Raw genomic sequence first — 27,048 nt, 5'->3', positions numbered from 1 at the left:
GTGTGTCTTTTACAACAGGAGGATGGGGTAACAAGTTCCAGCTGCAGCTCATCTGAGCTACTTTAAAGGAATGGCAGAGTAGCGTCAAACAAGCTTGAGTTACTTCTTCTGGTTTTCTTTCTGTTGTCTCTCCTTTCAGATCTCAGAATGTTAGATATTTAATCCCTGTGTCCCTTCTTGATTTGTCCTTTCCACCTCCTCTTCATTTCTGATGCTCCCGATTTCCTTGTCGCTTCTCCAAACACCTTGCTGTGTTGCTAATTGTCTTTGTGTCAGAGTCACTTGAAAAAAAACCCAAACAGGTCAAATAATCAAATTGAGGACTTTATTTTTCCCAGATTTATTTTCAGTCTTCTTGCATCAATACTTTCGGAACCATTTTCTTTGGGGTACATCTCTACCCCAAAGAGACAGAATTTGCGACATATAGCAAAAGTGCCACATGGCCTTACTTTTCAATTAATACATAATATTATTATACAGTCCAAAGTAACATTATTTATTCCAGTGAATGGACAAAAGAATTGGACAAGCCAAAAGAAAACATGAACTCCTGGAACCCTACAGAACTGAAGTAAAACACAAGTGAACTCATTAACCTTTGTTGTAAAGTAGTAGTAAATGTCTAAACAGAGATGAGCTGCAATAAGGAGAGGCGCACGAGGCCTGTTGACGGTCACATACCTCCTGCGGGTTTTGAGCTGCTTTCTGTGAAGTTACAGCTCAGATTTATCGACTTGGACTTGAAATGTGCTGACTCAGCACTTCTCAGATTTCTTCTCCACTCTGTTATTGCTATGAGCATTGCAGTGTGCAAATCTGGCATCAGACAAAACAAGCTCTGAACTTTCTCATATTTTACACCTTTGATTGCTTGATAGGAAGTGACATTGCAAAAATAAAATTTTGTAGGTTGTATATTTTTTTTCTGGGAATTAATTTCTATGAGGATATGGTGCACAAAAGAGAAAAAGCAGCGGATAGCACAGCAGGACAAGCTCTCAGCTTGTTTCAGGCTTTGACTCAAAGGATGGAAATCTGCACCAGTGCTCCAGCTGTTGGCTGATGGGAATCCTCAAAAGAGAATTAGAGCCTGTGGAGCTGCAGAAATGAAACGAGACTAAAGGATGCTCTTGATTTGTTGATATGACAGGTAAATGTGAGATGACAGAGTGGTCTTCTATTAGAACATTTTTCTTATTAGCAGGCACAGCATGTGGTTAGCAGTGATGACACAAGAGAGAAACTCGTCCTCTCTCTGTCTGAACGATTCAGTTAAGTCAAACGATCCTTTCATTTTAGATCTGGGATGCAACAGGAGTCAATTATCTGCTTTTTGGCCTGAAATCTTTGGCCTGGAGTGCCTGCGCATGTAAACAAATGCTGCACTTTTGTGCATGCTGATTCGGTCAGCAGAGGAGCAGCGGCAGCGTGGACGTCTGCTCCGGGGCCAAAACCAGCTAACAGGAGCTACTCTATTAAAGATTATGAGATTAAAGAGGCTTTGAGCTGAGCCGCTCCCCAAGTGTTTTCACTCCTCCGCCTGCTTCAGTTTATTACACATAACTGACCCTCATTGGTTTAAAAAGCTTTTGGCAAAGGAGGGTTTGTACCGTTCATGGTAATTTGGATGCCGGCACTACAGCATAAACTCTGCAATTTGGATGCACTTCAAGTTATCTAGAACTACAGATGCAATACATGGACCTTGTTATGTATCACACAAAATACAGAGTAATACTATAAGATCCCAAGTGTTGTATTGTGGTATCAATCCAGGGGTCACTAATTGTTTTGGTTCCCATTTTACTGTTGAAATCTATAAGAATGTTGTTCCTCGGTTATTTCATGGGAGACTGTCGTTAATGTCCCCCACTATATCATTTGTTTATATTTGAGTCTGATAGAGAAAGACAAAGAATAATGAGGGAGATTCTGAGAGATCAGGCATCAGGTCCAGGTGGCGCCGGGAACTATCATGCACAGACTGCAAAGTATTGGTGTGATGTGAGAACCTGTAATAACAGCTCCACAGATAATAACAGACAATAGCCCGGTGGCTCTGACCATCGTAATGCAAAGGTTTTCAACAATCTCACAATTCCTCATGAAAAGAAATGCAATGAATTTAGTTATTTGAAAAAAAGAAGAAGACAAGGAACTTGAGGTATTATCTCAGAATATTGGATTCTTATTATTATTATTATTATTATTATTATTATTATTATTATTATTATTATTATTATTACAGAAACAGTTGGTTAATTTCTTAAATTTTGCAATGCTGCATTAAGGTGTTTTAACATTATTTTCTATTATCTGACAAATTGGATTTTCTTGAACAGACTGAATGTTTCTTATTCTTGACAACAAAAAAGTGAAAAACAGATTTCATGAGCTGCTGCCGTCTCGTCTGTGTCAAGCTACCTGCTCTGTGCTTAGAGATCCAGTATTCGGTGTGGGAAAGAATGATGCAGAATGAAAAGGGAAAAAGACGAGGGGGACGGTTGAGGGAAAGAAGGAGACAAGAGCAGAGGAGAAAAGGAGGATAGATAAACTACAAGGCAACACCCTAGAAGTCTGTATGGGATTAAATATCTAAATCCTGATTGATTGATCAGCATGTCCCATGATACATAGCACAATAAAAATGACACAAACTTGTATGCTGACATTGTGATGTCATTGAGCTTTGAACTACAAATGAGAACATATTGTTAACATGCTAAGTAGGAAATCTGACATTATAGTCTAACATTAGGGTGCAAAGAAGTCATTGCAATACTTCCTCTTAGAGTTGAAAGACATAACTTTGATGATAACAAGATGGGTCTGTTGATTCTTGCCCTCTGTTGCAGGTTCTGGTCAGCAGATCTTGTTAAAGCAGGTTGTCAAAATTTGTGGGTGTTTCCCAACAGAGGCAAAGGAGACTTGATTGAACCACAGTGTGAAGTTGTAAATAGTCAAGCAACTGGAATTTTGTGAAACTTGGAACAAATGATTCTGCAATTTGAGTTTTAAGAAAATATCTTTGCTTGATGTCTGAGAGGAAGCTTTTAACCCTGATATGTTCTGGGTCAGGAAGGTAAATTGATTGGTCTCAAGCATGAAGACCAATTCCCTGCACCAACAACAGCAGAGGTCTACAGAGTGAAAACAGCTGACCGATCTTAGAATAAAATACGTCAAATAATCTAAAACGAAAGAGGGGTGAGGAGCACATTATAACATTTTCCATTACACTCACTATCATTGATAATTACTGAGTCAATTAGTTCACATCCCCTCATTATGTGTTTGAATGTCATATTCATTGTGGGCGTTTGATGATGCATTGTTCATTCAGGGTGGGAGACTGATTCAAAAAATTTAAATAATATATATATAAATATATATATATATATATATATATATATATATATATATATATATATATATATATATATATATATATATATATATATATATATACTGTATATCACACAAGGTGCAGTCTACATACACCTGCTCAAATATCAACATACACCTCACAAAACTCTACCCAGTGAGGTTCATTTAAATAGTTTAGCTTCCTGGTGGAGATGCAATATATGGTTGAAATCAGGCCTCCTTTATCTAATCTCATGTATCTTTATCCTGTCACAAGACTCAGTCATGTTCAGGTTTCAACTAACTACCCGTTGATTAAAGACCTTGTTAAATAATTTGAAAGCATTCATTATTTAGTTTACTCTGTGCTGAAGTGACGATCAGCACTGAATTAGCCCCTCAGAGTGAGATTCCACCACCATGCTGGGAAACTCAGACAGGGTGACTAACTTTGAAAGCCTCACTTTGTCTCCTCCAAACATACTTCCTGTGACTGTGTCCAGTCAGCTCTATGAAGTCTCATCTGACTCTAAGACTTAAGTCATTTAGCTTATCAGTCATGCTTCATGCTGTGGATCTAGTGGCCAAATGTCAAAGTCAATGTCAAATTTATTTATATAGCATATATATATATATATATATCTATATAGTATAAAACTGCACCAAACTGCAAGTTGCTAAGGGACATTACTCAAATATAACTGAGGTCGTGTGCATGAGCCTGTATGTATAATTCTGACCTTATTCTAAATTGAGAATCCAACTGAAAAAAAATAAAATCACTAAAATTACTGAAGCTGTTTAACTGTATGCTCATTGCGTCCTGGAGGAAGGACAGTTCACATAAATCATAAATTATTGAAAGCCTGCAAGCAAGAGGACTCATTTTAATGGCGAATGCATGTGAACTTCTGATCAACATTACATCTAGTTTGTTATGATGGCAACAGAATAAATAAAATTTAATCTCGTCTTAGATTTAGTCAGAGTATTTAAATCAAAATCCAAAGTGGATTTTTTAAAGAAATCTGTACAAATTAGTCCCAAAAAGCTTGCTCTTCATCTGGCCACACAGTGTAATTGACAGTCAGCTCTGTCTGCAGATCATTAAATAAGCACGCAGAATACGCACCCAAACATTTTGTCTTTTGGATGTGTGGCCCAGAGGGACAAAGCCATCTGTCTTGTCATTAACAGGAGCGAACGGATTATATTTTGTGGAGGAGAAAAGCCGGTTTGTTCTGCCACATCCTGCTCTATATAAAACGCTGGGGCTGATCCAGCTGCACACTGTGGCAGCTTAGCATCAGGTTTGTACGCACACAAACAAATACACACGGTGAGGAATCACAGTTACTATAATGGAAGTTTTCTACAGGTAAACAGAGTAGCCTCAGAAAAGATTTAAAATCCTGCAAAAGGCAATGAATACAATTGTTTCTTTTGTTTGTGTTTTAACCAATCTTTGTGCCACTGTAATTATTACCACTTCAGTAACAAAGATATATATTCAACCTCTAGAGCAGTTGATTTTAACATTATACTGTCTACTTAAGTTTATTTTCCTAGAAGTGTTTTTGTATGCAGTAATACATCATGTCTTGCCAACTGTACATGTTGAATCCCCAAACCCTCTATGACCCGTTTAAAAACAGAAAAAAAGAAAAGAACATACGTTTAAGCGTTGAAAGAAATGGTCTCTTAACCTTCAGCAGCTAAAATACCAGCGCCTACTTCTCACATCCATTAGAGTGATGAGTTTACAAAAGTCATGAGTAAAGAATGCTTTTACTGTCGGTGGAGAAGTTTTTAGAGTGCAGCAACAAAGGCTATTGGAGAACTACTAAAGGTTGTTTATTGCAGTAAAAATGTTCAGAAAATGTCAGGAAAATGACTCGATATGCTAAACGTCTCTGCTGAAAAGCAAAACAAAAAGAAAATGCATTTTGTTTCAGGGAAAATGACACAATATAATAAAAAAAAAAACAAAGAAGCACAGAAAAACTCAATAAAAAAAGACCTTTGGCATAAACAGGAAACATTTTGCTTGATATGGGAATTTATTTGCTCATTGCAATAAAATAGAAGACTTATGTCTGCCTGAAAGGGCTGCTCTGTCTAAAAGAGTTATTTCCTCCACCCACTCTCTGCAGGCTCTCCTCTGCCTTAAGTCAACATGAAGCAAGCAGCTGGTCAGCAGAAAATGAACCATGAATCAGAAGCTTTTTCAGTAATCCATAACACGCCGCGTGTTGCTTTTAACATTTGTGGCGCAGTGGCAGAGCGTAGAAGAAAGGAAGGAAATTTAAATTAAAACTGTCCACCCAGTGTTTGAATTAACTGACATAAATACACACCCCCACCCACGGTCGCTTTCCATCCACCCTGTCATTTACAGATTCCTTCCAGAAGACTTTCCCCAGAGCAGCTTTTTAAGAAAGTATTTATATCCTACAGTTCTGAGACGCCTTGTCATTAGAATGTCTAATTTAGCAATGAGAGCAGTCCCACCCATCTCTCCCACAGCGCGTTCTCCCCTTTTCTCAACTAGGCCACCTTTGTGGTTTTGTGTAAACACAACATTAAGATGCCAATTGTGAAGTCCCACAAGACATCTGGTCGTCTCATCGACACTTTAGTGGTGACTCATTTAGTTGCTATGAAAATCCAGTACTTGTTTGACATATTGTTCTTCTGCAGAAGAAATTAGACATTTAAATTTGCGCTACTATCAAATATTTCACATGCTTTAAGATGCTCAAGTCTGCCAAAAATAAAAGAAGCACAGCAGCAACTCAGACTGTAGTTTCATCTACTGGCAGGGGTGGGCACTCCTGGTCCTGGAGGGCCGGTGTCCTGCAACTCTTAGATGTCTCCCTGGTCCAACTCACCTGAATCCAACAGCTGAATCACCTCCCAAGTGCAGTCAGGTTCTCCAGAGTCCTGCTAATGACCTCATTATTTGACTCAGGTGTGTTGAAGTAGAGATACATCTAAAAGTTGCAGGAGACCGGCCCTCGAGGACCAGGAGTGCCCACTCCTGCCTTAGAGCAAGTGCAGTCCGTAAGAGAAATCCTGCAGCTTTCTGATGCCTCCCTTCTCTCACACATGTGACTCAAGTGGTTTAATTACCTCATCAACATTTTCAGACCTGTTAACAAGCCATTCACTTGATCCGGGTATCCTGGAGAAGAAATACATCTACATGTTGCAGGATAGTAGCTCTTGAGGACTGGACTAGGGTTCACCTCAGTAAGAGATTTTAAACGAATTTTAACATCTGTCAAAAACATTAAATACAAAATGATGTTTTCAGTTGCTAAAGGGAAAAACGTAAGCAAAACCAGCCTTTGGAATAAAGATGTCGTCTTGTTAAAGCATAAATTGACTGTGAAGTTTGGTTTCACTCCAGCCACATCAAGGCCGGAGTCAAGATATCACTTCATAAAACCTGTCTGACACCAGGAAGTAGGTGAAACCTCTCAGAACAGAACACAATGGGAACTCAAGAACACGTGAGAACTCCAGTGAATCACAGTAAATGATCAAAACAGAAGTAGAGAAAAAATATCAATGGTCAACTTTGCCAGGAGTGTCCTGCACACCAAAATAACTCCAGGAGTGCACCAAGGACTCATCCAGGAGGTAATCCTGCCCGAGTCACATGGTCTGCTTCCCATTGGTAAAAAAAAACAACCTAAAAACCCCTCAATAAATAATTTAAAATGTTCTTGTCAAAGTCCAGACTTAAACCTCACTTTAGAAGCTGAGATGTAACCTTAAATAGGCCGTTTATGCTAATGAACATTTTATTGTGGCTGAACAAAGAAGAGTCAGTCAGTCAGATTTCCTGCAGGGATGTAAATGATTGATTCCCTGTTTTCACATAGTAAAGTTTAGGGTGACTCAATCACTGATCAGGTTTTCACACATGATCCAGTTGGGTTGGATAGCTTTTTTCTCTTAAAAATGAAACCATCTACTTATGGCACTTTTTGTAGTTACTTTGGTTAACTTGATCTTTTGTTGAATTCTGTTTGATTATGTGAAACTAATGAAAACTGTATGTGGCCAAAAGCTTTTTCACAGCACTGTAGATTTGACGAAGAGAGCAGTTTCCACACAATATGAATGTTGCATCAGTTACTTCAGTGCTCTGTAGTTTAGGACGGTACATATTATTCAAAAAATGTGTTGGAAAAGCAGTCCAACGTCTTCTCTTTTCCGGTCAGCTTTCTGAGAGGAAGAAGAGAACCGTAAGAACTGTGAGAAAATATGCCAGCTGGCTCCATTTGACTTCAACGGAGGCCATAATGCAAGCCGACTGTTCTATTAGAAAAACACTGAGATACTTTATTACGCCGTCCAAAAGAGATGCATCAAGGGAGCAGGGATGCTTGTTGAAGAGTTTGAAGGACGATTGGAGCCAAAACATGGGAACATCTACTGGAACTGCCAAACTAATGAGATGTGATGAATAAATAGATAAAATCAAACACCTCAGAAGACTGCATGATTTATTTACTGACATAATTTTTCACAAAACATCCGCAGTTTTGTAAAACCACTTATTTGAATATCTGAGGAAATGTTACATCACATTTCACTAGTTTGCCTTCTCTTAAGCTTAGTATGAAAACTAAATTAAGAATTTAGTTAAGTTTAGTTTTTGTAACTTAACTAAACTCTTTTTGCCACAATTTCTACAACTTTTTATATAAACTCAGCTGTAGATATTTTGATGAACACAATAAATTTATATTTGTAAGAAAAATATGTAAAAACAATGGTCAATCAACTCATAGTCAAACAGAAACCTTCCTCATTCTGCCTTTATCTGTACAAACCCATCTTTGTTAGAGATCCTTTCTCTTTCCCATGTTGCTTGAAACCTGCGGCCTGCTTAATAATGTGGAACATCCTTCTTAAGTAAATTTCCTTTAATTGAGCTCACCTGACAAACTCATCAACTAGCTCTCTGAAATTAATTATAGTGATTCAAAGAGCCCTGACACACAATACTATCTATAAATTTAATAGCGAAACAAAAAATAGAATCTTTATGACACTTAAATTTAATTTGCATAATAATTTGGAACACAGTGTACAAAGAATTTCATATCACTTATGAAAAAAACTCTAAACATTTAATATCCAAAATATCTTTCACATAGTTGGCTGTGCTAGAGACAACGTACTTATACTATGAAATTAAATGAAATATGACCATTAAGAGTTACATGTTCACTCTCAGGCAAAATTTTGAAGATTCAGTTTTAGTTTCTAAGAGAAAAATCAAGCATCCAACATTGCAATGTATTTTCATTTAACTCCAGACATTTTCAGAAAACATTCTATTTATTCTATGATTTCTAGCAGTGATAAAACACTGGGGGAAATAAAAGATATCAGATGAAAGGAGAAGCTCCATGTTCATTATTCCCTGTGGAACAAACATGCTGCTTTGCTTCTGCCAAGCTCGACATTTCAGCTTTACAAATATTTGTTCTGTTAAAAAAACTCCCTCTGAGGAGGCAAAGAAAATATCTTGAAAGCTAATCAAAGTTTATAATGGAGCCAAAACAACTCTGCTTGTATTTGGTGAAAAAAACAATGTTGGGACAGAAATTGTGGGGGGAAAAAAAGACACTTTTCCTCAGAGTTGGTTCTTGTTGCAGTCTGAGCCACGCAGAGAAATAAACACAGATATCCTTTGTTCCTTCTTATTCAGAAATACAAGTAGCATTTCTTCATGTTGGTTTGAGTCAGAAGCTGCAATGTTTCAGAAAGTATTTTAAAGACTTTTACAATGGAACAAATCCAAACTACAAATGTCTGGAAGATGTCGCATTTTAGGTCATCCATATGTATAATCCGGGAAACAATTATTTCAAGCTGATCCATGTTGCAGATACATTTTTGTTGACTTTTCAACTATGGTGCATGTGATAGCTTTACAACATGACTATTAAGAAGCCAAAACAGCATTATTTTAGTTTTAATAAGCAATAACTCAAAGTGTCACTGTCAATTCTCATCACCATAAATTCAGACTACCACTTTAAACCCAATCAATACCGTTTTGGCCCCATCATCTGTAAACAGAGAAGCCAAAAAGTGTTTTAGAGTAAAGGTTGCAGGGCTTCGACATGATTGTTATTCAAATAAAAAGAAGACGTAGCTATCCAAAAAATTACTTAAGAGTAAAAAATGTTTTGGTGTAACTAATCATAACATCTGATGTAATTTGTAAAAAAAAAAAAAAGTATGTGATTAGACAGACAAAATTTTAAGTTACGTTCAGATTCTGGTATTTTGAAGGTTACTGGAAATTGTTATATGTAAGAAAATAACTAAATTACTAAGTGACAAATTCAAGCAGAAGAAACATTTTCAAATTATTTTTGAAACCAATACTTACTGTATGCAATAAGTTAGAACAGTGTAAAGTACTTTTGGTAACAATATATTCTGCTTACTGTATATTAATCACCAAATGAAACAGCAAACTCAGCAGATAGAAAATAATATTGGGACGATGAAGATGCCTGACATCAGTGAAGTTATTTGCAGTGGACAGAGTAGCCAGAAATCTCACTGGGGAACGAGAAGCAGCAATTCAAAATAACGTAACTCAAGTGTAAAGTATAGTGAAGGAAAAACATTACTCAAACATAAGTGGCTACAATCAAGACTTTCAGATAAGAATTTCTTAAGCTAAACATGGCAAAGTTCAAATTTGTTTTTCCAGACAACAGAAATATGTAAAATACACTGAGATGTCAAAACAAGAAGCCAGTTTGTGACGTTGCATCTCCAAACTTAACATCCTAATATCCTGTCAAAACCCATCTAGTTCCAGAAAGACATCCTAACAAAAACCAATCCTAACCCTTCATTCACACACGATAATCCTAATACTCAATCTTTATCATCCCGTTGCTGTTTTTCTGTTCTCCCACCTGCTGCTCAGCAACACATTACAAAAAGGATGTTGGATTCAACTCTTCAGTGTTAATTCTAGGAAACGTATTTTGGCTAATTACTACCTAATGTTTCCTATAATTAAGGACAATGCTGGCAGTGTGTGCAGATTACATAATTAAGGCAAAACGATCTCTGTGATGCTGGAGAGGGAAGGATGATAGAAAAGGATTAAATCTCCACAGAAGCTTGTTTTTTGTGTATCTTTTTATTTTTTCAAAATAAAATTTAAAAGGTTGCCCTACTGACCTCAGTACGAACTGTGCACATAATCTAATCTGTCCACCTAAATCCTTGTCTTCAGTCTCTGGACGCTAATTGTCATGCAGATATAGGGACCTGAATGTCCTCAGCCAAAAACCTAGGATATTTCAACATTGATTTCTGATCATGATCAGAATTCCTTTTCCAACTATCTTACACCAATCATAACTGATCAATAATGTGTCAGTCATGAACAAACTGGCTTATTGATGTGAACCATGGGAATCTATGGTTCATTTGCTGCTTCCTGAATCAGCGCATCCATCTTATGCAAACAGAGCTAGCTAATGTTTAACTTCTGCACAGGTTACTACTCAACCCTATAGGAAATATGTGCCAAGTGAACAAGACATTTAAGTGAACGGTCAGTGTCAAGAAAAGTGGTCAAATATTCAGCCAAGAAGCTTCTTGCTGTCAGTGTAAAATGTGTGGTAGAGATGCTGTTTGATAAAAAATATTTAAGCAAATATTAGGTGAACGTTATGCACATTTTGTAGCTGTAAATTCACACTTGTAAACTATTATGTGTTTATCAATCAAAGAAATTGATTGTTATGTAATCATTCCAACCCAAACAAAACCCATAATTATTTTACATCCCATGATACACAAGATGTATGTACACTTTTGACTGGAATTGTGTGCTCGTATGAGCACAAACTGATATCAAAACGTAGTTAGTCTCATAACACTGATCTGATTACAGTATCTGCTTGTGAGCATAAAGAGTCTTCTCTTTTTGTCAAGCTGAGTCACTGTATTAAGCATGTTATTAAGCAACATGGAGGATCTTTTTCAATCTTTCCAAATTAAAACCAACTCCTTGCTGGCTTGCAACTCGTGCATGATTATAAAAGATCCCTTAAATACATGCAAAGTCCAGCAGAAATTTGCAAGCCAAAGCAACTTGTGAAACATGATGCTTACACTATTTGTGATCTGTGCACAAACGGCACAGAATGATGATTAGTGTGTGTTTAGATTTGCTGCTTTGAAACTAAACATGTTTGTTTGACAACTAAGACCACCTAAAATTTTATGATAGTTTAACAGTTACTTGGACAACAATGCTGTCCAAGTAAGAAGGACAACACTGTTTCCTTATCTCACAAATAATAATTAACCTTTTCACATTACCATCCTTCACTTAGATGAAGACAGCCTAAGCACTAAACAGGATAAATGTACTGTTTTATTTAGCATTCTGAATGCATATTAACTGGTCTAAACATCAACATGTTCACTGATCTTAACTTAATAATGATCAGAAACAGAATTACAAGATTTACCATAAAATAGATCAAATTTAACATGGCATTGTCCCAACTTTCTCCTCTTAATTTCCACGCTTCATGAACAAAGAATAGTTTCTCTACCTTAACATGTACTGAATATTATTCAAACAAAAGCAAAATAATACTCCAAAACCCAGAGTTAGTAAGATAGCAGTCGTTCAATAGACCACCGGAGTTATAGATTAACTGGTGACGGCATCTGGGAGACATATTTCTGTGGGAATGGCTTTTTAGGACCCCTTTACCGAGCCAGGTAATAAAAAATGCGATAAGCTTAAAAAACTACAAATTTTTGCTAAAATACCATCCAATTCCGTAAGACACCCATTAAGATCTCAGGAATAGCTAATTAGAAAGACTTTTATTGGTCTTATATGGTATATTGCCTTTTTTTTTTTTTTTTTTTTTTTTTTTTACATTAATCTGCAAAATCACCAAAACATGTAAATTACACAGAACTTGTCCTGATTTCTGTGTTGCTTCAGAGGTTGAAACTCGTCAAAGGAAGATTGAAAGATGCCATAAATAGAACTCAAAGCAAAGATTAATCCCTGAAAGCCGACATAAATGTTGAAGAGCCGTGGGATTAAAAATAAAATGTTTAAGAAGATCGACTGGCTATGTTGTTTTTCACATCTCCCTCAAATTGTATGATATTTCAAATAGATATCCACAGAAAAAATGGTGAAATCTTTTTAAATACTGTTTTTGTAACATGCTATAGTTCAGTTCCTAGTTCATTTACAGAAGACATGGCAGATCTATGTGGAAGTGTAATTTCTTCTTTATGGTCGATATTTTTTCTTGTAATTTAACTAAATATATCAAACTTTTAAATGTAGGGATATTGTGAAATTATTAAATTGCACAGCTTTGCGTCTGCAGCCCAGTTAAGGTGCAAACAAAATAATGTGGCTTCCACTAAATGGCCGAGGAATTAGTTTTCATGATATCATTTATTGATAAGTTTGCAGAACATGAAAAGGTGCATAGACCCTGCAGTCATAGTGATATATGTAACTGGGTACATATTGTTAGTTGTATATTTTCACAAAATGTTTTCTTTAATTTATTTGTGCTCTTATACTTGACTGTCCTTGTGTTCCTCTGACCTGATTCTAGAGCTGAGAGATAAAAATCTATATACATCATCTCTATAGAGATATAGATCTATATACATCTATATAGATCTATATATCTATATAGATATTCATAGAGATATAGATCTATATCTATATAGATCTATATATCTGTAGATATATAGACCTATATAGCTATATATATATATTTATATAGATAGATAGATCTATATCTATCTAGATAGGTATAGATTTATCTCTCTATATACATATAGTATTGATATTATAAAAGTTCCAATTTGCATTCACTATAAAGTGCACTGAATCTTTTTAGACTGTGGCAGGAAGCCAGAGCACCCGGAGAGAAACCTACAAACTATTTATAAAGTTTAATTACAAAATTAATTTTTTATTCGCAACTAAAGAGAATTTAGAGAGACCAATTAACCTGACAGTCATTTTTAGGACTATGGCAGGAAGCCGGAGCGCCCGGAGAGAAACCTGCAAACTATTTAAATTTATTTAAACTTTAAATGTATTTAAAAGTTTCCAATGTTTCCATTTAAAATCCCAATAGAGAAACACAAAAACAGAACAAACCAATGCCAAGGGAGAAAAGTGTAGAATTACTGGCCCAGTAAAAAACAAGACAAGGAAAAAACACCCAACACAACAAACTAAACAAAAACAAAAAAACTGGCATAAAAACCTCCCAGAAAATTTCTGGGAGGAAATTTGTCTGACTCACTTCACTTTCTTCTTCCTCAAAATGGCCGCTTGTTTCGTCCTCTGCGTTATTCTGTTCTTCCAGACTTGGAGGTTCTGGCTCCTCTCCAGAACTTTCTTCATCATTCTGGAGAGGAGGGCCAGGAGAAAATGTCACACTAGGTGTGTTTAGGTGGTCACTGTGGGGTTCTTCTACATTCCCTCGCTTCTCATAGACATAAATAAATCCCCTTTCATTCATGTCCTCACTGCAGGATTTACCAGCAGTGAGGACATACTCATCCACCACCTTTACTGTCTGTCGTCCCTGAATCAAATAGGTGTAGAAATTAGCTGATTCAGCATCTCTACAGATGACGGACGACAGACAGTACACCTCAGTTCCACTTTCTCCTGGTACCTCCATGACTGGATTGGGAACCACTGGGTATTTTCTAGTGACCCACTGTGGCAGAAACAAAACAATCACTTGGTTGTTGTTCAGGATGTTTTTACGATCTAAGCCGGACCTGCAACTGGAACAAGAAGGCGGGCGCCACATATTTATCCAGTTGTTAAATAAAGAAACAGTGTCGTTAAGTGTAGTCGAGGTCGGCAGCACAACGATAGGGCCGTTATTTAGGATCTGTAAGAAAGATGTTCCACAATCACTGCAGGTGTTTGTGCAGTACATTTCTCGATCAGTGCTGCCACCGTATGAGTCGAGCCAGACAAGAACAGACTCCAGTAAACAAGATATTTCATATTGTTTCCCCACGTCTGGTGACGGTTCTCTCTCCCTCAGTTCCATCAGAACTGGGGAGATTTCTGTTGGGGAAAACAAATATCCTGGTCGGTGGACGGCAGTGTGGATCAGAGAGGCACAGTTTGGGATTGACGAAGCCTCTTTGAACAGGTGTCTCTGGGCCAGACACCGTCTGGTGACGCTCAGGTGGAGAACACTCTGAAAACCGGCACTCATCCAGCTGTTATTGAATCTGTTTACAAATCTACAGATGTCACCCTCTGTCTGTCTCAACCTGCTTTGTTCCTCATGTACAACTTTCCCATCCGGGTCAGTTTGTTGTTGAGGAACAGTGCAGTACTGGTTTCCCAAGACTTTTCTCTCGTCCTGAGAGACGACTACCCCGGCTGGGGTAGTTTTGTCTTTGGGAAACGTTGAACCATCATTTGGTGGGGTTTCATTGCTGATCCTGTCCGTCAAACCAGCTTCCCCTTCTGGGGTGCAGTCTAATTCAGGATCTACAGTAACCCTGCGCCTTAACAATGGGTTCACAGACAGATCTCGGACTCTGTTTTCATTGTAAAGTGTTCGTCCCTCTGAAATGAATTCCTCGTCCGAGGAACTCTTCATGTCAGAGGAGCTGGAAAATGTGCCGTCGATCATCAGAGGTTTCTCTGCGAGTTCAGTCCCCGAAAAAACTTTCCCAGCCGGGTCAGTTTTTTCTTTGGGAACAACGGGCAAATTGTTCCCAAAGACTGAACTCACATCCTGAGTTGCGTCGAGAGACGATGTCTTAGTCAAATCCACTGTAGAGGCTTCACAGTCGACTTTCTGGTTGACAGACCAAACTGACCCAGCCGGGTCAGTTTGGTCTTGGGGAACCATTGAAAGTTCATTCCCAATGGAAGTGCTCTCGTCCTTTGTACTGCGTTGTGAAATCTCCGTCGAATTAATCTCAGTGTCTTCGGAGTCAACTGGCTCGTCTTCAAGAGAAACTGACCCAGCCGGGTCAGTTTGGTGTTGGGGAACCGTTGTAGGTTCGTTCCCAAATGAAGTGGTCTCGTCCTCTGTACTGTCTTCTGAAATCTCCGTCGAATTAATCTCAGTGTCTTCGAAGAAAACTGGCTCCTCTTCAAGAGAAACTGACCCAGCCGGGTCAGTTTGGTCTTGGGGAACCGTTGTAGGTTCGTTCCCAAATGAAGCGGTCTCGTCCTGAGTGGCACCCTGGTCCAAGTCCTTTTCTGGCAGGTAGTGGTCAAACAATTTCTTCATTCCTGTTGTGACCAGGTAACCAAGTCCCCAACCAACAGGAAAAATTAAGGGGTAAGGCATCTCTAAAATATTAAAAATCTTTGTCCGAAACGAAGCTGTGTTTCACTGAACTGTTCAGATTCCTGACTGACGATGAACTGAGTTACACGCATTCAAAGTGTCATTGACCTTCTATGAGGTCATCATAGAAGGTCTATGAGGTCATCAATGACCTCACTGGAGCTCTGGTGCAAGGTCTTGCTTCTGATCGTTGCTATGGAAACGATCACATCAGTCCTGCATGACTCAAACTATAGATGGAATAATAACTAAATATTTGTATAATGTCATATTTTTAATATTTATTTAACATAAAGAGATTGACAATAGATTTTTATAGGATTGAATCGTTTCATTTGTGGTTTTCTGTATCTGCTGTGGTATAAATTGTCTTAACCCAATTAGCCATGATTATTTTTTAACACAATCCTTTGGTAAGCTAGCTGTACCAAACTATGGTCCAGGGATCCCAGTTTGAGAAAGAATCTAATCTAATCTACTATTATCCGACACTTTCATCTCTCTGATTTAAGCGGATAAATCAGATGAGATTAACAATGATTTTCCAAAATGAAAAAAAGAAATGAAATGATCTATGCAGTTTGTCTTCAAGCACCAGTTAATCTATAACACCGGACTTCCCAGCACAAGTTTTCATGCAGCCAATCTAAAACTCAGCTGATAAAACGTACAATAGAAAGGTGCACAAAAACCCTGTAGCAAATAATATATCATACAAATAAAATATGATTTGTTCATTTTTGGTCAAAAATAAATAAATAAAAGTAAAACAACAAAAACAACAACAACAACAACAACAATAATAATAATAATAATAATAATAATAATAATAATAATAATAATAATAATAATAATAATAATAATAATAATAATAATAATAATAATAATAATAATAATAATAATAAATTGTATATGAAAATATTTAAAAAGTTACAAAACAACCAAATTAACGTGGTGACACATTTTAGGTGCACCACACCATCATTACATACACATAACATATATGGATCAATGTTACAGTTATTATGAAACACATCTCTAAACAGGTGGGTCTTTAACCTTGTCTTAAAGGAACTATTTGTTTTCACTCAGTTTTTTTGAAAGTTTGTTCCAGATTTGTGGTGGATAGAAGATGAATGCTGCTTCTCCATTTTTGGTAATAGTTCTGGGGATGCAGAGCAGCCCAAAACCAGAAGACCTGGTATATCTGGAAGGCTGACACAATGATAATAGATCTCTAATGTATTTGGATTCAAACTTGTCTAATTGTCATGGTTTTTATTAAATAAGTTCTGTTTCTGTTTGGACAATTATCCTCCTCATGTGGAGACATCAAAAGTTGAAACTGACAGCTGAAGGTTCAGCTGATGCTAGATATTACTGGAAGTCTTCGATTGTGATAATGGCATACCACACAGTCTTTTATCAGAGTATTACATATTAATGAGAACTGATTGCACCATAATGTGTTAAGGTGAAACTATCAGGCAATCATCCTGCCCAGGAAAATAAACAGGATGGACTTTTAGACAGTAGATAATGAACTCTGAGTGGTCAACTCGGCCTTATCCATAAACCATCAGTGACAAGCTAGTAGAATGACATAGTTAGATTTTTAAAACTCTTCTGACATTATTTTTCTCTGAAGGCTGTTTTGATGACCTGCTCCCATGTAGGCAGTGTGTCATCCAAAGAGAAAAAAGTTGCAGCTTTCTCTTATTGCACTGCCAGGAATAGAAAGTGGCATTCCAGTTTATGCAACAAAGTAAATTTTTTGTTATTTTGTTATTTTTAGCTTTTTAGAAGTATTGTGTGATTCATTAGGTTCTACTTCAGAAATACATACACATTAACAATTTTTTCCATCTATATAAAATATTTACTCTTGTAGAACCCTATTACAAACATCAGATGTGCAAACAAATGAAATACTTTAAAATATAGAAGAAAAAAAGAATTACATATAATTTTGTTATTGTGATTTCAGCTGTGTAAATAAAACTCCCATTACAGCCTCCGACAACCTGCTACATGCTTCAGATTCTGGATATAACAACTGACATGACCAAAGTCAAAGTAACACAAGAAAGCACAAAAAGGGCATGCTGTTTTATTGGGGTCTAAGTTAATTTGACACTGCAGGAAAAAAAAAAAAACATGACTTGAACATATTATACTGAAGCTTGAGATTATTTTAGCTGGGATCAGAGAGTGACTTAAAACCTAAAAAGCTACAAAGGTCTGAGGGTTTCCAAAATGTTCCTACATCTCAGCATATCATTAGAGTGCATGAAGATCTTCCCATCCTTTTTTCAGAAACATGGAATCAAAAGCCACAAACACAGACCAACACGCCGCTGTTGCTTGGCTTCTTTAAAGCTGTTGGCCAGCAAGTCTGTCATTACAGGAGCAGAGCTCTGGGTGTGTCAGACAGTGAAAACCAGGCCTGTGCAACATCGGTGGTCCACTGACGAAGTCGTATGTGTGTGTCTCCCCCTACTGCCAACTTCTTGCACTACAACAAAGGGCTTCTAATGGAAAATCTGAATACCACAAAGTCCAGAACAAGGCCTGTTAGAACCGATACTCTGCTGCAGCTCATGAAGAACATATTAAAACATTACATTCAAAAACGCTTCATTTATCTTGAAAGTAAATTTTTTAAAAACTGAACATTCTGAGAAGCTTTGCTGTAATTTTATATGGATATATTTTGTTTCCAGATTTTCTGTTGGTTTTAAATAAGCATGGTCTACATGAATGATTTTGTAATATTTCAAAATGTCTTCTGTGCAGTCTTCCACATGTTTGGCAATAAGTTGAGACCCGTCCTATATCTTTTTTTCCAGTTGCCATTCTCAAATGTTTCTATAAATTAAAAACCTATTTTCTTCTTTTTTGTTATTTCCTGACTAAGCAGTCAGGATTATCTATCATTTAAAGTTGTTGTTTTTCAGGCTTCCTAAACGTCCTTCCAAACTTTTCTTTTAACTCTAACCCATTTGTCACTACCTGATCATTTTCAGAGGAAAATTGTACTTTTTTTGTTAGGCCACTTAACTACGAGTCATGGTTGCATAAAAAGGTTCTTAAAGACAACTGAGCAAAGAACCACTTTTAGATTGCACCATCAGGCAGCTAAACACAGAAAAGTCGCTGTCATTTCTTAAGATGCAAAGCATCAAAGATGACACAGTTTGACATAAACAAAATCTGATTTCCCAGAAGATCAATTAGTTGTCAACTCTTGAAAATATTTTCTTTTCACTGCAAGTCTTTCAGATCCATCTAAATTGATGTTTCACCTTTTTTTTTTCTCAGATTGCACTTTACGTTGCTTAGGAGTAATCAGTAAGTTTCTATTTCCATGAGGTATACTTATTTTGTAACACAGGTTTATTTAAGTTAGCAGATATAATTCTTCATAGGTCATTTGAAGATTGATAATTAAGAAGTCTAAGGTTTGTTTGGTGATATTTAGGACCCTCTGAATCAGTGGCCTGCAAACATGGTGGCTGATGCAGATGGACATCTTTTACTTCTTTATGATGTTCAAAAAATGTCTTCAAATAGGAAAAAAAATGCCAGTACAACATGAATTATATTTCATTCCTGTTACTGAGCTTGGGTAAAAACATCGGCTAGCCCATAACAGAAAACAATCTTCCCATGAAATGTCAAAACTGCAGATCTGTCTTAAAATAATGCAATCTTGTGAGATTTTTAAAAAATGTTTTTCAATCAACTATAAAGTCCTTACTTTACAAGATTCTTACTATTTAACTCATTTCACTGAAGTATTGCATGTTCAGTTTATTATTGTATGGATAAAAATTTAAACGGGAAAGAAATTAAATTTTAAAATTGTATGGAAAACTTCAAAACAAAATATTTATGTGGTCCCCAATCACTTTCAAGTTGATAATTTGGCAAAATATTTGAACAACTGGAAGTGTGACGTTAAGATCATATTGACACAATGAAAGTTTAATTTTTATTCACCTAAAACAAGTTTATTGCAAGTTTTTAAGTATCTTATAAAAGAAAGGAAAATTGCATTAAAACAAGACATTTATTTATACATACTTCATTTTTTCTTAGAATAGCAACAGAAAAAGGTGTTAGATGTGATTTGAGGAGAATATTCTGCTTCAAAACTCAGAAGTAGGCCTGATAGGCCAGAAGATATGCATCATTGTACATGTAGATCTGCCTGTTGACCGGGTTGTAGCTCAGACTAGCCACTCCTTTGGCTACCTTTTCCAGTGGCAGTGCCAGAGAGTTGTCCTCTTTTCCTGTTGCTGTGTCGAAGGCGTAGAATACTTCCTCTCTGTATTCATCTACGTAGCGGGTGGCGTACATCACACCACATACCATGAAAGCGTTAGTCGCTGCCTTCTTGAACAGCCTCGTCTCCCAGGTTTGCGACACGTTGATCGTCTTTGAGTTGTCGTCCCAAAACAGCTTGCTCACTACCAGATTACCATGGTTGCCAACAGTGGCATATAAAGCCCACAGCCCGGTTTCATCAGCTTCAACATCCACATCGCTATTTGAGCGGCATTCATAGTAACAATATGGAAACTTGTTGTTGAAGCCCACACCCGTGCCAGGAAGGGTCACCCGCTTGACCTCATTGGTCTTCAGGTCGTAGCGGCAAATATCTGCAGAGCGGTAGCAGTGATAGTACAGACCGTCACCGTACAGCACAGCACTAGGACCCTCAATGGCGGTGGGAGCTGTGACAGAGGACGAGAAAGTAGCGTCCCTGTGGTTGGAAGAACGCATGAAGTCTTTGTAGGTTTGGTAAAGGCGGACTATGTTTCCATAGATGTTGCTGCTGGTAAGTGTCTGAACCCAGTAGGTTTCTGTGTCCGACCCGCTGTCCATCTGCGCCTGCTTGCCCCATGATCCAGAGATGTGGTTCTTGTCATAGGGATTGATTTTGGTGGTAATGGGGTCACTGATGTTGGTGATCAGGCCCTTCATGCAGTACTTGTTCTGGCCTGAAACAGAAAGTTTAATCTTAAATTAAACTTTCAATATTTCATTGGGTGTTTCATAAAGGAGGGGACTGATTATTATATTTTGCATAATACATATTGTAGTACACTGATTCAAACCTATGCTAAAAAAGAAACACCACCTTCTTCAACCATTGAACAGGTTTAACTATTAGTTTTTGGAAAGCTGACTTGAATTTCATTTGCCACGCCCAGCCCTAATTACTGCAAGAGAAGCACGCAGTAGGCTTCTCTTGCAGTAACACATCAGGCTCCAATCTGAAGAAATTCAAAAATGGATGAGAAACAAAATAATTAACTTCAATTAGTCCAGAAAGGGTTAAAAAGCCATTTATAATGCTTTATAACTATAACAGAGTGCATTAGATTCCTGTAAAAGAAATTTCAATAAGACACAATATAAATTTATTCAAAACTATGTGAAAATTCAGATGTAAATGTGAAATTGGTATTACATAATGCAAATTAAGTAAAATTAAAAAAATCTACTTTCATTAAATAATTACAATGATCTGGAATAGCTCTGATTAATAACCTTTGGTGTCACTGCAGACACACAGACCCACCTCTGAAGTCTTTTGGGATCGACTTGCAGGACTCAACGTTGTTCTTCAGGTAGCGAAGTTTCTCCTTGACTGTCTTCATGTTCACCGTGTCTGACGTTTGCATCTTTAGCACATCTTTATGCAATTTACCCACCTAAAAGACACAAATAATTTAAATAAATTCAAAAGTGCCATGTGATGAACCCCAGCTTCCCAAAGCAGGGAATAAAGGCTTGTGAGTGTTGCTTTAAATTTCTGTAAGCCTTCAGAGCAAAGACTGCAGTTTGGACCTGTATTGTTTCTCAGACTGCCACATGGTTTAGCGCTTCCATTGATCCAAAACGCTATTGCTATGATGCTTTATAATAAATAATTATACAGTAATTAAACTATTCAACCTGTGTTAAACAGTTCAGTTGAAGATATCATCTGCATGTCAATCTAAAGCTAGTTCTCTCACACCATGTTGTTTGGCTCTGAAGTCATTTCATGCTAATGCTAAAGCTAAAGCGTTCTGTTTATGAGCCACCTTAATGTGGCTCATAATCAAAAAATGTATCATTATGATCACTCAAAACATGAGTCACCTCATAAAATAGAACATTTAAATTCTCCAGAGTGAGATCACTTTTCTCAATTAATCAAGCTTTAAATTCAGTGTTGCTTAAATATTGCAACAACTCAAGAATGTGTTCATTTGAGTCCAGACATTTAAACTCCTGCAGGTAAGATATTGGCCACTTTATCATACTTTATTATGATTTCAATGATTCCTAAGCTGTATTGTCGTGATTTTTGCTGAGTATCTGTTGAACCTCTTTGTGGAGTTTCTGCGACTGGGCGTTGTTGAGCTGGCTGTGCACAACGGTGACGTCCGTCTCCAGCTGGCTGAGCTCCTGGCCCAGCAGACGGAGGGACAGCGCTGTGTACAGTCCGCGGTCATGCAGGTACTGGTATGGCTCAAGTCGTGCTGTCAAGTTTGAAATTTGAAGCTGAATGCCAGGGAGACGCTGACCGGAGACCAACACCTGCAGGGAAACACACGCAGAAGCTCCAACATGTCAAGGTTGCAGATTGAAGCAAAACTATCAAGAAATTGTTTCCTATTTTTTGAGAATGGTTCGCATGGTTTTAATGCTCTAAAACGAATCAAGTCAGACAAGAACACAAAATGAATTTATTATTCTGGTGTAGAAAATAACGGGCTATGCAATTTGATAGCCAAAGTTGTCTGTTTTAATAATTGGCTATAATCAAAACATTTAAATAAACATGTGATTGATGTGTTGAAATGTAAATAAAATTTTAATACACTACCAATTTTTTGGATTATTGTTGTTATTATTAAATTCATATCATTTCATCACACAATCAAAGTTTTGTGGGGTTTTTCATTTTTACTTATTTCAAACAGACAAAAAGTAAAAACAAGAAAAAAATAAAAATAAAGAAAATTATCATACCCATACAATGTCATTTCAAAAAGGAGCAGGTGGAAGACACACAGTCTTATGATTTCCTGCCCCTCTCTCTCATCAACTTATAAACATTTAAATCTCCAAACACCAGATAAACTTACATTATTTCCACATGACATGACACTTGAATCTACAATTATTCAACTCCATAAAAATAATCTTCAGTGCTTACCTGCCCCTGCAGGCCGTGCAGAGACTTCTCACAGGTTTCAACCTGCTGCAGCACAGCCTCATACCTCAGAGCAGGGAACGACCATATTGTGGTGTTCACATCGCACTGGCAAGAGTCAGACTTTTTCTGACCTGGTACATGGTAAGCCCAGATCTGCACCTGCATGCAAAAACACAGATGTTTATTGAAGCAGAAAACAGATGAGGTGCTGAAAACAAAGTAAAACTCCTCACTGAGATTGTATCTTGAGGATTCAGTCTAATTTTAGGGATTTGCAGAAATGCGACTTACTGTAGAAAAGAGCAGTGGGAAGAGCAGCAGCATCATGCTTGAAGCTGGATCAGTGATGATCGGATCAGCAAACGCTTGTCTGTGTTTCTCTAAATCAGCAGGCTAATTTACTGTCTCTCATTAGTCATTACTGACCCATAAAACCAGGACTCAACTAAATATATCAAAATGCAAAGCTGCCAAAGACTTGTGGTCTGGCTCAGAGTTTCCTACTTCCCCTTTTCTTGATTGGTCATTTATTTGTGAGGTTAGTTCCTCTTTTAAAAGATCTTGTTATATTTTTTTCTTATTTGAAATGTATAAAACTCTACAGAACAAAACCTTAATTTCCATATTTTATTTTTCAGTATTAATTAGATTGTGTTGCTGCACTGTGCCAGATTATTTGTCCCATTTCTTGCCGTACATCAACCACTTTTCCCCCACAGCTACTTGTTCATCTCCAAAAGGTTAAAACTTTCATTCCCCGTTATTTTTAACACAAAAATGAGTCTTACCAACCATTATTCTATTGCTTTAATCATGGAAAGTTTTAGAAAGTATTTCATCTTCTTCTTTTCGGTGATGGCTTTTGAGAACATCAATGGAAATGTAATGAAAGCACATGAACACAACCTCTTCTAGGTCACAGTGGTGATCAAAGATGTTTGAAAGCCTCATTTCTCTGTGGTACAAATACCACCAAGATACCTTCTGGCCAAAACCTCCAAAAAAAAAAAAAAAAATGGCAAGGAGGAAAAAATAATGAATAAATTTGTCTTCTGTTGTTAGTTATTCAGTTAAGATCAATTGGGTGTACTCATGTAGCACCAATTTTCACCATATAATGGGCCAAGGAGGCAATTTACAAAAAGGTCAAATGAATTCAGTCATTTAGATGGCTTCAAAGTCATTCATATCTGTTCCAGTTCAACCCTAGTTATTAAGCAATGAAAAAAAATGGTTAAAATGTTGTATTTTTTTTTAAATCAGAGGAATCCCAGCATATTGCATTGAGCCACTGACTTGGCAGCATGAACGAGCATGTAGACAGTAAATTGTCATTAACTTGCAACAGTCCCTCATCCTAAAATGGCTTAACATGAAAAAAGATTTGATCTCAGATCAGGTTCTGTATCCCCAGAACCAGAACCAAACATTAAGTTTGTTTGCTCCTTTAATCTGGAACAAACATCCAGAAAACTGAAAAAAAGTGCTGAAACAGAGTTTATTTAAATCAAAGCTAAAGATTCCTTTTGTTTAGAGCTGCCATGGATTGATACCAGCTGGATTATCTTAAATCATAGTTGTTGTTTTTTTTTATCATATCCTTTCCTCTGTCACCCAATGTGTTTCTGTTGTTGTTGTTTCTTGTTTTATATTACTTGTAATTATGTAAACACATCAAATTGCCTTAATGCTGAAAATCTGCTTTACAAATAAAATTGCCTTTCCCTGTTCATCCCAATAATGATGACTACACCATGTTTTTTTTTTTAACCTTGTATGAGGTCAGAAAATGCTTATTACGCAGAATACAGGCAGTGGTTCTTCAAACACTTTGTTTTTAAACTCTGAAAAATTCTGCACTTAATTTAAACATGCGATTTGATCAAATTGTGGGGTTTTTTCTGATTTATTGTGCAGCTTGATCATTTTCTGTTCCTGAATCCTACAACCACATCCTCAAAAGTGAGCCAAAAATCTAAATAATAAAATTAAAGACACGCTTCAGTCAGGTTTTTTTCTCTGCGTTTGCAGCCACTTTAAATCCAAAGCCAATGACTTCTAAATGGAAGTAAAACAGCAGAACTCAGATAAATACGGTTCTTTATGACCATAGGGTGCATACTCAAGCTTCTGAATTTCAAAGTGACTTTGGTCTACTTCAAGTAATATTTAATAATATGATATAAATTGAGATCATTTATTTGTCTCCTATTTGAAACATTTACCTTAAAAGAGAGGACAAGGCTGCATGCAATGCAACAAGGAAAACACAATACTTCAAACAAAACCAATAAGATCAAATAAAATGAACAAAGTGATTAAATAAACATGCATTTTGTGCAAAGGAGAATACATTTTAAAGCGGTTTTTGATGCTAAGTGAAGCACAACTAGGTTTTTTTCGCATACCGTCTGTTTGGTTTGGATGTTTTTCTCCTAAATAAATAAAATTATAATTCAAAAACAAGTCTCACTATTTAAACTTATTTCTGTGTGATGATAAAATTGGTTACAATTATCCTAAGCATTTAAAACAAACATCTGAAGGGGTGTCATGTCTTTATTAACATAGTTCATGTCCTTATGCAGAACTAAATTTGGAAAAGCTCTGAAGTTCTAATAAACATTTTTTTTTTGTCTTCTTTCCAAGCAGAAAGAATAACATGATATTTTAAAGGGTTTGTGATTAAACTCATGGACAAAATTGTTGGTACCTCTGAAATAATAACCCAGCAACCCACAATAGTCAGTGAAATAATTTGAAACTGGCAAAAGTAAAAATTAACCAGTTAAAATCTGACTAATCTTCTATCAACCCACTAAGTCCCACTATCTGAGGAGAAGGTACAAAAAAAAAAAAAAAAAAAAAAAAAAAAAAAAAACTGGACAGCTACAATCTCCCAAAGGAACTTCTTTAAAATCCACGGAACAACGTTCATCAAATATTCTGACGTAAGACCTGAGAGACGCTCTGCTGTTGGAGGCACTTTGAGCTTTCAACATGCTCAGGTGACCGAACCGTCACCGAACCAGTGCAGACACAACATGTGCATCATGATATGTAGTTGCTTTAATATTGAGTCTTTTATGCAACATTTGGATTGAAGCAGTGGCATGTGAATAGTGTCTGTAAGTTGTCATCCAATAAAAATGTTCAGCCTTTTTGAACAGGACCAAACAAACCTTCGAATGCCACTGAAATGCAAGAAACATAGGCAAAAATAGTGTGTGAGCTATGAAAAGCTTCTTTTAAATATCATGAGACGTCATTTAGCTTTATGTATTAAATTAAAGAACATTTCTGTCTTAGCATTGGTCGCGGATCAAAGTTGTGCTGCTTAGTAACAAATTAACCAGCTCCTCTGGAAGAAGTATAACACCAGACAAAGTAAAAGAAAATGTAAAAAGAAAAGACCCACAAAGAGCTGGAAGAACCTCTGATCAAGAACAATTTAAATAGCATGAAAGTTCACTGGGATCTGAAAGTCTTAATGAAACAGGGTTGATGTTAAACCTACCCTCAGTATACACAGAAATAAAACGTTTGAAAAGAAATGAGAATTAGGAATTGCTTTGAGCAGTTCTCTGGTCATCTGAGAATAACACGGTGGGTGAAAGGAAATAAAAATACTTTAATGTATTGTTTTGAGTTGAGATTTATAATCTCATTCAAACAGTGGTACCCAAGATGATTCCTGCAACATTTGGATGCATGCTTGCTCCAACACATCTTAATGAAATGGCCTAATTCTCTCATCAGCAGCTCATTGAGCTCTGTAGAGGCCTGACAAGGAAACATTCATTTAGTTCAGGTGTGTTCGAGGGTGGATGTATCTAAAGGTTGGAGGATAGTGGCTCTTGAGAGCTAAAGTTGGGCATCCTTGAAGTAAAGAAACCAGTTCACAAATATAGATATCACTTGAATCCAGTTTACTGGGTTAGATCTGCAGCGTTTCCAGTCGGAATCGTGACAGGAGGCTTTATTGTTGTAAATCCAGTTAGATAGAACTTGATCCAAACAGAACAAACCATTTACAAATACCTGAAAGAAAATTGG

General features: G+C 36.8%; 2 protein-coding genes across 3 annotated transcripts; both read right to left on the bottom strand.

Annotated features, from left to right (window-relative positions):
• Window positions 1-63: 63 nt before the first annotated feature.
• Window positions 64-15,811, bottom strand: LOC122835625. Of its 2 annotated transcripts, none has more exons than XM_044124818.1 (2): window positions 13,740-15,811; window positions 64-281 (listed from the first exon to the last, which is right to left on the bottom strand). In XM_044124818.1, exons 1-2 carry the CDS (start codon window positions 15,771-15,773, stop codon window positions 279-281), a joined length of 2,037 nt encoding a protein of 678 aa, XP_043980753.1. In that variant the 5' UTR covers window positions 15,774-15,811; the 3' UTR covers window positions 64-278. The 2 variants fall into 2 exon arrangements, with proteins under 2 accessions (XP_043980753.1, XP_043980754.1); XM_044124819.1 differs by lacking the exon at window positions 64-281 and adding an exon at window positions 9,922-9,966.
• Window positions 15,812-19,764: 3,953 nt separating this feature from the next.
• On the bottom strand, window positions 19,765-23,420 carry LOC122835339 (olfactomedin-like). The gene is made up of 5 exons (XM_044124331.1): window positions 23,284-23,420; window positions 22,993-23,151; window positions 22,158-22,370; window positions 21,364-21,496; window positions 19,765-20,779 (listed from the first exon to the last, which is right to left on the bottom strand). Exons 1-5 carry the CDS (start codon window positions 23,317-23,319, stop codon window positions 19,932-19,934), a joined length of 1,389 nt encoding a protein of 462 aa, XP_043980266.1. The 5' UTR covers window positions 23,320-23,420; the 3' UTR covers window positions 19,765-19,931.
• Window positions 23,421-27,048: the final 3,628 nt, after the last annotated feature.

The sequence above is a fragment of the Gambusia affinis genome, linkage group LG08 (assembly GCF_019740435.1).
Source record: "Gambusia affinis linkage group LG08, SWU_Gaff_1.0, whole genome shotgun sequence".
NCBI classification, from domain to species: domain Eukaryota; kingdom Metazoa; phylum Chordata; class Actinopteri; order Cyprinodontiformes; family Poeciliidae; genus Gambusia; species Gambusia affinis.
The sequence above is the reverse complement of the archived record's forward strand: the minus strand, read 5'-3'. Positions and strand labels throughout refer to the sequence as shown.

Excerpts from the sequence above, each read along its gene's own strand:
- LOC122835625 (XM_044124818.1), bottom strand. The coding sequence starts at position 15,773 with ATGCCTTACCCCTTAATTTTTCCTGTTGGTTGGGGACTTGGTTACCTG.
- LOC122835339 (XM_044124331.1), bottom strand. The coding sequence starts at position 23,319 with ATGATGCTGCTGCTCTTCCCACTGCTCTTTTCTACA. Across the intron at positions 22,371-22,992 it reads TGCACGGCCTGCAGGGGCAG|GTGTTGGTCTCCGGTCAGCG; the intron begins GTAAGCACTGAA and ends GTTTCCCTGCAG. Across the intron at positions 21,497-22,157 it reads CGCAGAAACTCCACAAAGAG|GTGGGTAAATTGCATAAAGA; the intron begins GTTCAACAGATA and ends TGTGTCTTTTAG.